The sequence below is a fragment of the Vigna unguiculata genome, chromosome 3 (genome assembly GCF_004118075.2).
Source record: "Vigna unguiculata cultivar IT97K-499-35 chromosome 3, ASM411807v1, whole genome shotgun sequence".
Taxonomy (NCBI): Eukaryota; Viridiplantae; Streptophyta; class Magnoliopsida; order Fabales; family Fabaceae; genus Vigna; species Vigna unguiculata.
In genome coordinates this window covers 57,275,961-57,289,039 of record NC_040281.1, presented here as the reverse complement: position 1 = coordinate 57,289,039, position 13,079 = coordinate 57,275,961, and the positions used below count along the sequence as shown (strand labels likewise).

Genomic DNA, 13,079 nt, shown 5'->3' with positions numbered 1-13,079 from the left:
AAAAATGCACTAAAACACATTATAGAGCACAAGAAAGTTTTTCAACGCATCTACGTCACATTCAACCATTTCTATTTCACTTATGGACTCATGTCTCCAAGATTCACTCCCATTCATATCTACTCACAAACCTATTTCAACAATTCCACACTTTTTTTTTTGTCTCTTTCTGCCTTCTCACCCTTCTCACCATAATCAAATATTCATAAAAGGATTCTATGTTATTCAATGGTAACCATTGTTAGAGCACTTTATTTTTTAGTTTCTAGATCTAGTTGTGTACCTTTTTGAGTCCTGCATTTTCACCCACAAGTTTATATTTCGATTTTTTTTTTCAACCACCTATATATATCGGCTATTCTAAAGTGATTTTTTTTTTCCGAAAAAAAAATAGTTTACTTTTTCTAGTGAAAATGAAACTACTTATTCATTTTTAACTATAAAAATACTCGATCAATTATTAACAATTTTCTTCAATATTGGAGCATAACTTTTATATTTCCTCGTATCATAACTGTTGTATTATGCGCTTGTTATTGTGCAGTTTATGATGAAATTACTCGTTTATAAGAGGAGGCACTAAGCTACTACGCAACTTTGCAGGATCATTGAATAAGATTCGATTTTACTTTATATTAGAGTCAGCCCTACCAGTTATACAAACTTCACTTTATTTTTTTTATTTTTTTAAAATCACTTTTACATGTATCAAACGTGATTAAATCAAATAACGATAGTAAACAGTTTATAATTGACCTAATAGTTGATCTAAACCCAATTGGTGACGTGGCCACGTTTTGATTGTCAAAAGAAAAGTACTTACAGAAAAAGTACTTGGTCTGATCCGTGACAGTTTCTAAAAATTTATTATGGTATGCGAACTCAAATAAAAATCATATAACAATGCCTTCGTGCAAATGACAAAGAGTGAGTACATTACAATATTTGTTTCGGAAGAGAGAAAAAGAAATGTTAATTAATTTTAGTTAATTTTCATATTTCTTTTCATTTAGTTAATTTTAGTTAATATTTATTTAGAACCGATATTTTCCCCTCTGGATGGAAAAGATATAAGGTAAATGCAGGAAAGTGGGATGAAAGAGAGAAAAGAAAAAGTAGCATATAGGTGTTAAAAAAAAATAAAAATAACAAACTGGTTGCGAAATAAATAAATAAAGTAAAAGAAAAAGAGGCGAAAAAAACAAAGAAATGAGAGAGGATAGGATTGGAAAGTTAGCGTGTGGGTGCGAAAGTCAAGTTAAAAACGACGTCGTGAAGGACGGCCTTTCCTAGACTTTACAAAATCCACGTCACTTGGTTTGTTGAGGTTGTTCTCGATTTGGTTGAGGTGGTGGTGGTCACGTCGTTTGGTTTGGTGTAGTGTTTGACTCGAAAGTCAACGAAACGGCGCGTTCAGGACTTGGAAACGGAGGCGGTGTCTTTGACGAGGCCGTTGCTGAGAGTGGAGGAGTGCAGGGTGAGCGCGGATATTCCGGGGGAGGAGGGGCCATCGCCGTTGGCGAAAGGGTTTCTGGTGTGACACGTGGCTTTGGAGATGGCGGTGGCGAGAGAAATGGGCATGAGGCAGAGACCTTTCCCCTGCAGGTACTGCATGGCGGATCCCATGTCTTCCTCCATCAGCTTCGCCACCTGTTGCTCCGTCGTCGTCAGGGTGTCGTTTGAAGAACCATGGTTGCCGTTTGAGTTACCGTTGGTGTTGTTGCGTTTTTGTTGAACGCAGTCAGCGCCTCCCTGCAGTGAAAAAGACGACACCATGTGACAGCGTTAGTTACAATAGGGTTCAGAGAGAGAGAGAGAGAAAGAGGAATCTGAGAAAGTGGCCACGCGTGCTGCTTTTGGATTGTCGTTTTGTGGTGATTGATTGATTGATTGATGATGGATGGATAATAAGCCAAAGCCAACACAAAAAGACTACTCATACTCACTCACTCCGACAATATTTTATGGGTTCTATTTCTTCTTATGGAATTCCTCCCATGTTTTTTTTATTATCTTCCTCATTTTCTTGTCTCCTCCTTTTTTATTTAACAATTCATAACATGAAAGGAGAAAAAAAAAACAATCTTTTAATTGGGATAATCAAAGTGGAAGAAAAAAAAAATAGTGTAAGGTGGAGTAGTCTACCTCAGAAGATATATCAGCAACAAGGGGTGCCACAGCCGCTGCACCTCCCAATCTGCTCATGCTCAAAACCTGTGTAATCCAATTAATTAATTAATTTATGACAGTATATAATATTCCTCCATTCATTAAGAAAATGTGGAAGGAAACTGAGGGAATCTCACCTTGACTTGGAGCTGTAGGAACTTCACATAATCGATGATCTCATCCAACATGGAGGCCTTATCAGTCTGTCAATTCATGAACAAGGAAACTATATTTGCTTCTATAATTTACATTTCATACTTTTTTAAAGTAAAGTGAATGAGAAAAATAATTTAGGAAGTCTGTATGAAAAAAAGAATCAGAGAAAAGGGATTGTACTGTAAAAAGACAGTGCAGGACTCCTTTTACCAAGGATTGATCCTTGCATTGGATGGTGCAATGGTGCATATAATAGTACTATTATTATTGTTATTGTATATTGTTTTCATGTGTTGCGTCTAGTCTCTTCATTCTTCATACAGATAACAACAAAACCACAAATCCCACTTGCTGCAACTACCAAACCTTAGTGCTCTCCAGCTTCATATTTCAGGCACGCACGGAAAGATATATGTGTATATATATAATAATGGGAGGGTGTTGCCGCAACAATACATACCAAAACTACTGGGCACTTGAAAACTGCTTAGTTTAATTATTACTCATTTTATACTCTGATTAATCCACAAAAGACAACATAATTAAGTTTAACATAACTTTAATCAATCAACTGATATTTACCTTGTTGGCATTGGGAACCAGTTCCTGCAGGGCCTTCATTCGCTCTGCGATTCTCTCCCTCCGTAACTGCCACACACAACAAAATTCCCAACCCAACTTCAGAACAACAAAAGTAAGACAATGACCATCAAAAGATCGAAAACCAAAGCGATTCTGTCCTATTCCGGAGTTTCCATTGATTTGTTTTTCAATTTTAACAGAACAGAAAAAATGTACTGCTACGTCGAAACACAGAGAAACGTACCCTTTCGGCGATGCTGTGTGGGTCCGTGGCTTGACCTCTCCTCGCTCTAACCCTCTGCTTCGGCTGACCGGAAGCACCGCCACCACCACCACTGGCCGGAGCCGAAGCTCCAAAACTCTGCCCCTAGAAATTCCAAGCACAGACAAAATCAGACTCTTATTTAATTTGATTATTAACAATAATAAAAGAAGAAGAATAAAAATAAGAACCTGTTGAGGAAGTTGAAAATGGTGAGTTTGGTTGGAGGGTTGGGCGGCGCCTTGGAGAGAGGCGGAGAAGGCGTTGTAGAGAGGTTGAACAGAAGAAGGGTCAGCGTTCTGCGAAAGAAGAAAAAAAAATTAAGCAGAAAATCAGGGTAATGAGAGGAGAAAAATGTTTGGGGTGGTTAAATGAAGAAGGTACAAACCGGAGCGGGAGATTTGAAGGAGGAGGCGTGAACGACGTCGTTTAGCGAGGAGACGGGCATTTGGAGGAGGGGGGAATTGGCAGCGGCGGAGGAGAGGAGGAGTTGATGGTGGTGTTGGAGCATGAGAGCGGAGGCTTTGTCATCGGTGATCTGGTGGTTGCGAAACTTGGAGGCCAAGTTGGCTTGTTCGAGGTCGTAGGGGAAAACGACGTTGTTTTCCGGCGTGGTCTCGTCGGAATTAGGGTCCCATAAGGGGTTGTGTTTGGGGTCCAGTGTCCATGGAGAAGACGAAGGGAGGTTGGAGAGCATTTGCTTGAGGAAATCGTCGTTGGAAGTTGCATCAAAGTGGATCTGTTGCTGATTGTTACCACCATTGTTGTTGTTAAAGAGAGAGTTATTGTTAGCGCCTTGCATTTCTCTACTACAAGGTTGCATGAGATCACAGTTATAAGCTTAGACCAGAGAGAAGAGAAGAGAAGAGAAGAAAAGAAAAGAGGGTTTAAACTCTGAAGAAGAACACAAGAGTGAGTGCAAGACAGTGCTACCTTTTAAATACGTACCTCAACACCAACCTATACTGTTATTATTATACATTTTCTTTTTTTCATTTCTCACAAAACCGTTGCGTTTCACCTGCGACTTGCCCATCAAGTTTTTTAATATCTCTAATTTCATTATTTTTCTTTCTCTGTAAAACTTTAACGTTAATAACATAACTAACAAATAATCTATAACTGATTTTATTTTATCCAATATATAACTTTCATTATAGAAATATTTGGTCACTGTTGCTTCTTATCTGAATTTGTTAAACAACATAAATGTGGACACAGCCTGTTTTTGAAACGGTTACACGCGTCCCAACAAGGTACGACTTTTTCTCAGACAAAGAATAATAATAGAAGATAGTAAAAGACGTGAACTAACGTTGTTTTGTTTTTAATAAAAAGAAAAAAAATATTCAAACATATCATATATATATATATATATATATATATATATATATATATATATATATATATATATATATATATATATATATATAAGAGTTCATTAAGTTTAATTTGTGTGTTTGTAACAGATAAATTATCTACGGATTTCGTATTAAAACTCTATAAAGTACAAAAACTTTGATGTATAAGAATCTAATCTGTTGATTCAAATCATACATTTATTCCCACAAGGCATATACTTTATGGGTGTGACATAACATGAATTTGAAAGTAGCAATGGTCATTAGGTGATGTCAAGAAAGTCGAAATCCGTTGATAACGTATAAAAATGTGTTACATAAGTTGAAAGTTGAATAGAATAAAATCCCAGCATTGGGTTGTTAATTATTCTGAAGTGAGACAAGAGAAACTTGAAAAAACATAGAATGTTGATATGTTATACTAGACATGAATAAATCTTTATTAAAGGTAGCTTGGTAATGACAAAAGAAAGTTGTAGGTATATGTCCTTCTCCTGTACCAATCACATCCCCAAATCCCTTCAGATCATAGGACTCTCTTTACACCTCCATCTCCACTTAGTGTTATGGAAATCCCTAAGACCCTTTCGGAAATTTTTCATATTTACTACAATTTCTTTCTACTATTTTTTATCCATTCAAAGCCTGCTTCTTCCATATATGTATTTATATATATTAGTGTTTTTAATAGCACTTTGTTTTTATTATTTTAAATAGAACATTGTTTTTTTTTTCAAAATAAAGATCGAATCTTGGGCTCAAGCCTGGTCCCTAATCACTAGAAAGCCCAATTTTGTGTATGTCTGGTTATCTTTTCTTTAGAAAATTTTCTGTAAAATATTTTTTGTCAGTCTTGTATTCAACTTTTGTTTTTTCTAATTTCTCTGAATGTGAGTTTCTCTGAATGTTATGATTTACATTTTATTCATTTAGTGGATGAAAAAGTGAAATCCAGGATTTGGAGTTGCATTTGGTGCATTAACAAAAATGGGGTTGTGAGAAAATAATTGGGGAAGAAATGGGGAAAGAGAAAGCAGAGTTTTTTCTCCTGAATTCACTGATTTAACATTAAACTTAACAGGAATTGCTTACAAAATGATGACAAGGTAGAAGACAATAACTGAGATTGGTATGATGCTAAAGATGAGTATGAGAAGAGTCACATGAAGTAGAGGTATGTGACCCCATCAATCAAACTCATTATTCATCTCTGATTCACAGCTGCAGAACAGAAGCAGATGCTAAATTCACACACTTTGTACGTTCACCATGACTTACGAACTCACTATAAATTGTTTTTCTGCCACTCAAATGAATAACTATTACAGGACTAGCCCATGGTGTAGGAAGGGCTGGGTAAGTTGATCACAGTGGTTTTAACCTTGGTCATCATGTTTATGCTGTTGGTAATCCCTTGAGATCCAATGCCACTGTCCTTTATACCCTGTCAGACAGCATTTGTTGTTAATAATGGCTCTCACATTTGGATAAACAATTTCATAATTTCTAGGTTTTGGAAATAGCAATCGTGAATTTTCAGAATTTGGTTGGTTTTAGACTGGGTTCACCTGGAAGGGGAAATGGTCTGGTCCACGAGCTGGGGCAGAATTTATCTGAACTGTTCCTGTTTCCATTGCATCACTGATCAGTATTGCTTTGTTTACATCCTTTGTGAAGACACATCCCTGCACAAGTTCAATTTGTTCATACAAGTTACATCTATGATAAGAAAGCATTGTATAAAGTTTGAGGGCTATAATTTTGTTACCTGAAGTCCAAAGTTGCTAGCATTACAATGATGGATTCCTTCTTCAACTGAATTGATCCTAATTACTGGCAAAACTGGGCCAAATGGCTCTTCCCATGCAATTCTCATGTCTGGCCTCACATGATCCAATAGCAAAGGCCAAATGAGATTGCCTTCTCTTTTGTACTCCTGGCAGAATGTTGCTCCTTTCTCCTTAGCATCCAAGACCAGGCCTTCAATGTAGTTGGCTGATGATTCTGACACAACTGGAGTGATATCACTGTCATCCTCTGGGGCTCCCACAGTTAGTTTTGCCACATTAGCCTTCACTTTCTCAACCAAAGCATCAGCTACAGACTCCATTACCAGGACAACCTTAACAGCAGTGCACCTCTGCCCACTTTTGTTGAAAAAAATATGGAATTAGAATTCAAGTAAAATTCCTTAAGAATGTGATTTTTGTTGTTGCTGAATTATATCTGACATATACCAGAAGGAAAAGCACATGATGCTGAAATTCTAACCATTTAGCATTCATCTCATGTGGTAGAATACACTGATATTAGAAGCAATACCTCACAGTTCTACCAAATCAGTGCATTAAAGGAACCCTTGTCACAGAAGTACTAATACAGTTGTGACATTACCTGTATGAAAAGCCTCCCTTTATGATGTTTATTGCAACCAAATCCAGGTCAGCATCCTCAAGAACAATGCAGGCATCTTTTCCTCCCAACTCCATTTGCAGAGGAATCATTCCTGCTTTCTTTGAAATTCCAATGCCAGTATCTCCACCAGTGAAGCTGAAAACCATAGTCACAAGTCAGTGGAGGAAAAATTTCTAGCACATGGAAATTGAGGATGTGTAGTATGATACTATCACAGCGTCATCAAAAGGGGAGTAAACTGTCACCTTATACAGTTCACTCCTGGATGCATTGTTAGGAAGTCACCAATTTCTGAACCTTTGCCAGTGACACAGTTGATTAGGCCCTTGGGAAAACCAGCCAAGTGAAAGCAGTGAATCATGTGCAGACCAGAAACGGCTCCCTGAAATGGATCATTAAACAAACCTTAGAAGGAGCAACAAAAGAAAGAAGGGAAGAAACTAAGGAAATAAAGATCCTGGAATGGAACGGTTGTTGCTGTGATCTGTTTAACTTAACGCTGCCATGGCACTTTTTTTACATGAGCTAGTTGTTACTGTGAGAGTGTGGATCTATTCAAGTAGTGGTATCTCTGGAGGGTTTCACAATGAAGGATATAATTACCTGAGTTGGAGGCTTGAGCACAATGGAGTTTCCAGCAATCAGTGCAGGGGCAATTTTGGAGACAGCAAGATTGACAGGGTAGTTAAAAGGAGGAATAGCTAAAATCACTCCAAGTGGAATCTGAAAATCAAATGAAACTTTCTTAGATCACATAAAAAACCAAATCTAAAAGCATGAAGACACTAGGCTACTCACCTCATCACGATCATTCAATTTGCTAGTCATTGAAAGTTACTAAGATAATGGAATCTGATGCAGGCATTACACAACAATATGAACTCAGGGTTTTGATATTGTGTCTTTTTGTTTGTGTGAGTTGGTAAAAATATTTTATTACATTTATTTTCCAGATGTAGCTGACTGTGTCCAGGAATTACAGAAGAACTTTTCCATGATAAAATATTTCTGGAATGACTAAGGTCTATGGTGTCCACTGTCCAGTATGCAAGTTCTGCTTTATCAGTGTTATTAAAGTTGACCTCCCTCGATTTTTGCTCTAGTTATACTTAAACCTTTCTTGATCTATAAATTTTTCTTACACGTAGACATCTTGAAAGAAAAGAACTTTGTAGATGAACAAGAACTTGATTCCTCTAGTTTATTTTAAAAAGATAATGTGTATTTATCCTTGACCTGATTATTTTTGTCTTTTATCCACCAATACATGATATACATGAGTTTAAGAGACCGTGCCTTCTCTCTCTGATATTACTGTTTATTGCTTATAATGTCCCTACTCCATCACCCCCTTTAAATGTGAGAATTGTTTTATCCATTCTCTTTGATATTTCACCCTGAACAGAATCTTTTATGTTAAAATGTAAGCTTCAATGCAAAAATGTATGACAAGCCAGGAATAGGTGAATTTTGAGCTGTGAAGTCTTTTATGTGTAAATTTAAGTTTGAAAGAAGTGTTGAGATAAACCTTGGATGTGAGGCAATATTTGGTCCTTTCATTTCCAGGAAAGCTATCAGACACCAAGAACTTTCCCTCTCCCAGAATCCTTACCCCTTCTTCAGCACAGTAAGAAATCAGATCACCAGATCTTACAACCTTCAAGGAAATACAAAACCAGTTATCTCCATCCTTCAAAGTAATAGTCCAGAACAATAATTCAACTTGATTCACATAACCCGTGACACAATATTCACCTCTGTAACAGCATCTTTGGCTGGCTTTGCTATTTCTTTCACCAGACACTCTGCAATTGGAGCCTTGTGCTCTTTAAGGATAGCAGCTGCCTTGTGAAGAAGTTCAGCCCGCTTCCACAGTGGGGTCTTTGCCCATAATTTTTGTGCAGATTTTGCCAAGTCCATCACCTTGTTAACCTCCTCTTGTGAACAAGCTGCATGAACACCATTTAGACCTTATTCTAGAGCTTATCACACACACTTATCTTCACTTACTGTAAAAGTAAACAAAAAGAAGAACCTTGCTTTCAAGATTTAGTTTGGTCACACAAAACAAGAACTTGAGCCCTAAAAATACAAAATTTAGTAACAGACACTGTTTTCTCCTCACTAGTAAAAATTAAACATTAATTGTTTCGCTACTAACTTTAGCTGACATCTAGAATTAGAATTCTCAAGCTTCTAGCAACATCCACACGTAAAGGGCTTCATATCCAAGAAGGGAAATCACTGTATGAGCAAAGTGCTAGCATATGAGATAATTTAATTAGGTGATTTACCTTGAACTTTGTATTGAGTCTTTCTTGTAGTGGGGTTGATGATGGCAACACTTTTCCCAGAAGAAGCTTTCTTCCACTCCCCATCGGCATAGTACTTGTACACATCTCCATCCAAAATCTCTGCAAAGACACCAGTCCCGGGAGCCATGTTAGAACAGATATGCAGGTGAAATGCAAAAGTCCGAACCAAGAGAAGTTTTTATAACGGCTTGATGAAGAGGAAGAGGGGTTTTGAAGGTTAGGAGGAGTGTCTGGTGTAGTATGGTTGGTCTGGTTTTTCTTTTTTCTGGTGATGGTTTGGTGTTGAGTGACAACATGCGTCGTATATGTAAGGAGAAGGTGAGCCACGCATGGTTTTGTCGTACGTGTCCTGTGACATTGGGACAAACAAGAATTTGTTAGGTGTATGGTTCTGAGATTGCCATGTGTGGTTTCATTATCTTAATCACCTTGTCCTCTCTATCTTTAAACTCTCATAATTTAGTCGTAATTAGTATCTCATCATGGCGTGGCAATGGAAAATATTCAAACTTAGTATCTCCTTTTTTCTTGGAGGAAGAGAGAGACATATAACATCACAGTTGGGAGAGTAAGAAAGTGCTACTGCAGCAGAAACAATACACAATAATACAAAAACTTTCTTAAAATAAATTTTAGTATTTAACTGTATTTATTTTCTGATAGAAAAGAAAACACACGTGGGATGAATGGATATACCTGTTAACTACGTGGCATACTAGCATTCACTTATCTCATGTATTGTGAAAAAGTTAGAAAAATTTATGGTAAGTTAAACTAGCTATCACACAAAAAAGTGGATGAAGTGAAATCATTGGTGTTGTCGATATGTTTAATTCCCCATGTGAGAAATGCTGTTTGCAGAAGAAAAAACAGGTGTAGGTGGTTGGCTTTGGAGTGTATCTTTTTGTGGTGGTAATGGAACGGTGAGTTATTGGAGCTAGAACTTTTGCTGAACTGTGACAACATATTTAACTGATCTGTTTTACATGTTCAGTTTCATAAATTTAATCCAAACCCAAAAACAACCTTGTACTAACAACAGATTGATCCTAATGGATTATTTGGAACACTTTTAATACACTAGTCCAAGTTATTTTAGTGGTAGTTTTGTACATGTTCATGGTATTGTTCAAAATCTCACATGTGACTGATATGGAGAATACCTCAACTAAATTCAAGACATTCTGATTTGGTTTAATCAAAGTTTCAAAGGCTTTTCTCCAAATGAAAACAGTGTCCAACTCATTGGGGGTGTCATGTTCTAGAGTGCCCTGAAAAGAGGGGAAAGCATATAACTTGGATCCAAACTTTGAATATCTACATCCAGCTACCTAAGGCCATTTTTCTTTTTTACCTTTTTTGAGTCTTGAAAGCTTAAAATGAGTGGTAAACATTTATATTATTCAAAAAAATCATCTTTGTTTCTAAGAGTTAAATTAAGTGTTCATGCATATTCACAATGAAAAATAATACGAAGAACTCAGTTTTTTTGTGACAGTGAATAATGAAGAAAAGAAAACCAAGACACCTTTCACTGCAGAACATCGAGAGTTCAACGTAGACCGCATGCAGTTGGCATGTTGCCCCAATACAAATATATTTTCACTCTTCTTTCTTGGCACCTTATTCAGAACTAAACTGTTCCCACTTTTGAAGCTGATGCATGATGTCTTTGAAGACATCATATTAAAGGGAAAATCAGAAAATTGTTTAATGAAGGTAATTCATTCAGAATTGTTACAGTGAAGTTGTTAATTATGCAATAGAAACAGTCATCAGAGTGAGCTGAACTTTAGGAGATAAACCAGGGCATTTATTAATCTAAGAGAAAGGAAACTTTCCTAATAAATTACTTACACATGCCCTAAATCAGGGGACCAAAATTGGAACTTTCTTATAAACAGGAAATTACACGTGGAACACATCCAAGGTAGTTTGTGACTCTTTTGAAAAATGATACTTTCACACATTTACATTCATTTTAAGGAAAATAAATTTTATATTTGTAAAGAAAAAAAAAGTTAAAGAGTAATAAAGGACGATGCCAAACAAATGTAGAAATTTTGTGTGTCTCAAAATATTAGTACACCTTATTTTTTCTACCATGTTACAAGATTTGATAATTTAACTTCTATCATTTTTGTTTATGTTGTTATAATATTGCAATTGATATATATATATATATATATATAATATTTTTTTTACCAAACATCTTCAAATATTCTCTGTAATTTCATTCAAATATACATCAAATGATCAAAATTGAAACACTTGAGAGGTATAATTCCTTTTATCAACTCTTTTTTTTACTTGTTCATTTCCTCGTTGACCGAATTGATTGAGAGTTATGTTTAGAAAAAAATTAATGTAATGGAAAATGTTGCTCACTTGATGTACAATATTATTGTTGTCATATATAAATATTCCATGTTTAAAATTTTAAATTAGGGTTAAATATGTTTTTCTCCTTCAACTTTTAGTAAAAATTGGAATTAGTCCATCATCGAAACTTTGGTCTAATTTAGTCTTCTTATTTCAAAACTGCGTGAATTTAGTCCTTTTAAACAAATTTTGTTAAGTTTATTTAACGTTTCATCTCATGATAGCATTTGAGATGTTTACACCGTTTGACACATTTTTGCTTCAATATTAGGCTATTAGCTAATAAACTATCATAAAATGTATTTGAAATGTTAAATAAACTTAACAAAATCTGGTTAAAATGACTAAATCCACGCAATTTTGAAGTTGAAGCACTAAATTGAGCCAAAGTTTCGAAGAGAGACTAAAACTGAAAGTTGAGAGATAAAAACATATTTAACCGAACGAAGTAATTGTTTTACCTTCATCAACTGATGAAGTCATATACGTGACACTCTACGAACCACACAATGATTTCTCAAAGTTTTTTGTAACCATTTGACAGTGATGAAAACGATAATGTCGTAAGCCTTGAGACAAGTAAAGAGATGGAATAGCTTTTGTGGTAATATCTCAACAAAGTATGGTCCAATATTGAAGCAAAGTGTGCTTGAAACTTTGAAAAAATTTGAAGAACATTGTCTTATAGTTGAGAAAGCAAGACATTATTAGAAGGTGTGTGATTTAATTGAAGACCACACAAAAGCTGACAAGAAAAGAAAGAGTTGTTGGGAGTATCGTGTGGTAGATAGTTGATAATAAGATGAACTCTATCTCTTCTGAGATGAAGCAAGAGCCACTAGTTTCATCAATGGCTGAAACCATATATGGTGATTTTATGGCTGAGAACCATTTGAGATGAGCTTGCAGATATGTTCCAAAAAAGGGTATGGACCACCTTCACATTGCTTCGTTTTTCAAAATAAATTTTCATGGTCACTGCTTCAACAACTTTTTTAGTGCTGAAATTCTGTACAGCATTCAAAACAAGTGTTAAAAGTTTTCATCAAAAGCTTCATCGATCTCAAATACTAACCATTCACTCTGTTATTACCACAGTGATATAGAAGTTGTAATATTTCACTGTCATAAAAAATGTGCTCAAAGAATATCCCTTTATACCACAGCTTTGACTGGTTGTGGAATTGGAGAACCATAAACTGTTAAATTAGGGCAAGAATGATGCCTTTTAAACCTAATATGTCTTTTAAAAAAAAATAAACAAAGATTTGGTTCAATTGATGTAATAATGTACAATGTGTGAGTGTTTGTTTATTTGTCCCTTATTTTTATTTTTAAATGATTATATTTTTATTTTATCTTTAATTTAAGGGTTAAATATGGTTTTGATTTTTCGACTTTGAGTGAAAATTGGAATTAGTCTATCTTGTAAATCTT

The 13,079-nt window shown here is 35.6% G+C and overlaps 2 protein-coding genes across 2 annotated transcripts; both read right to left on the bottom strand.

Moving 5' to 3' along the window:
- Nucleotides 1-1,095: 1,095 nt before the first annotated feature.
- On the bottom strand, nt 1,096-4,090 carry LOC114176049 (transcription factor bHLH66-like). The gene is made up of 7 exons (XM_028060954.1): nt 3,558-4,090; nt 3,361-3,468; nt 3,152-3,274; nt 2,908-2,973; nt 2,307-2,372; nt 2,146-2,214; nt 1,096-1,752 (listed from the first exon to the last, which is right to left on the bottom strand). The coding sequence occupies exons 1-7, from the start codon at nt 3,990-3,992 to the stop codon at nt 1,414-1,416; spliced, it is 1,206 nt and encodes a 401-aa protein (XP_027916755.1). The 5' UTR covers nt 3,993-4,090; the 3' UTR covers nt 1,096-1,413.
- Nucleotides 4,091-5,569: 1,479 nt separating this feature from the next.
- Nucleotides 5,570-9,554, bottom strand: LOC114176048 (NADP-dependent glyceraldehyde-3-phosphate dehydrogenase). Its single transcript, XM_028060953.1, has 9 exons — nt 9,240-9,554; nt 8,701-8,894; nt 8,474-8,602; nt 7,549-7,668; nt 7,191-7,327; nt 6,925-7,080; nt 6,299-6,677; nt 6,099-6,215; nt 5,570-5,974 (listed from the first exon to the last, which is right to left on the bottom strand). The coding sequence occupies exons 1-9, from the start codon at nt 9,385-9,387 to the stop codon at nt 5,861-5,863; spliced, it is 1,494 nt and encodes a 497-aa protein (XP_027916754.1). The 5' UTR covers nt 9,388-9,554; the 3' UTR covers nt 5,570-5,860.
- Between the last annotated feature and the right edge of the window lie 3,525 nt (nt 9,555-13,079).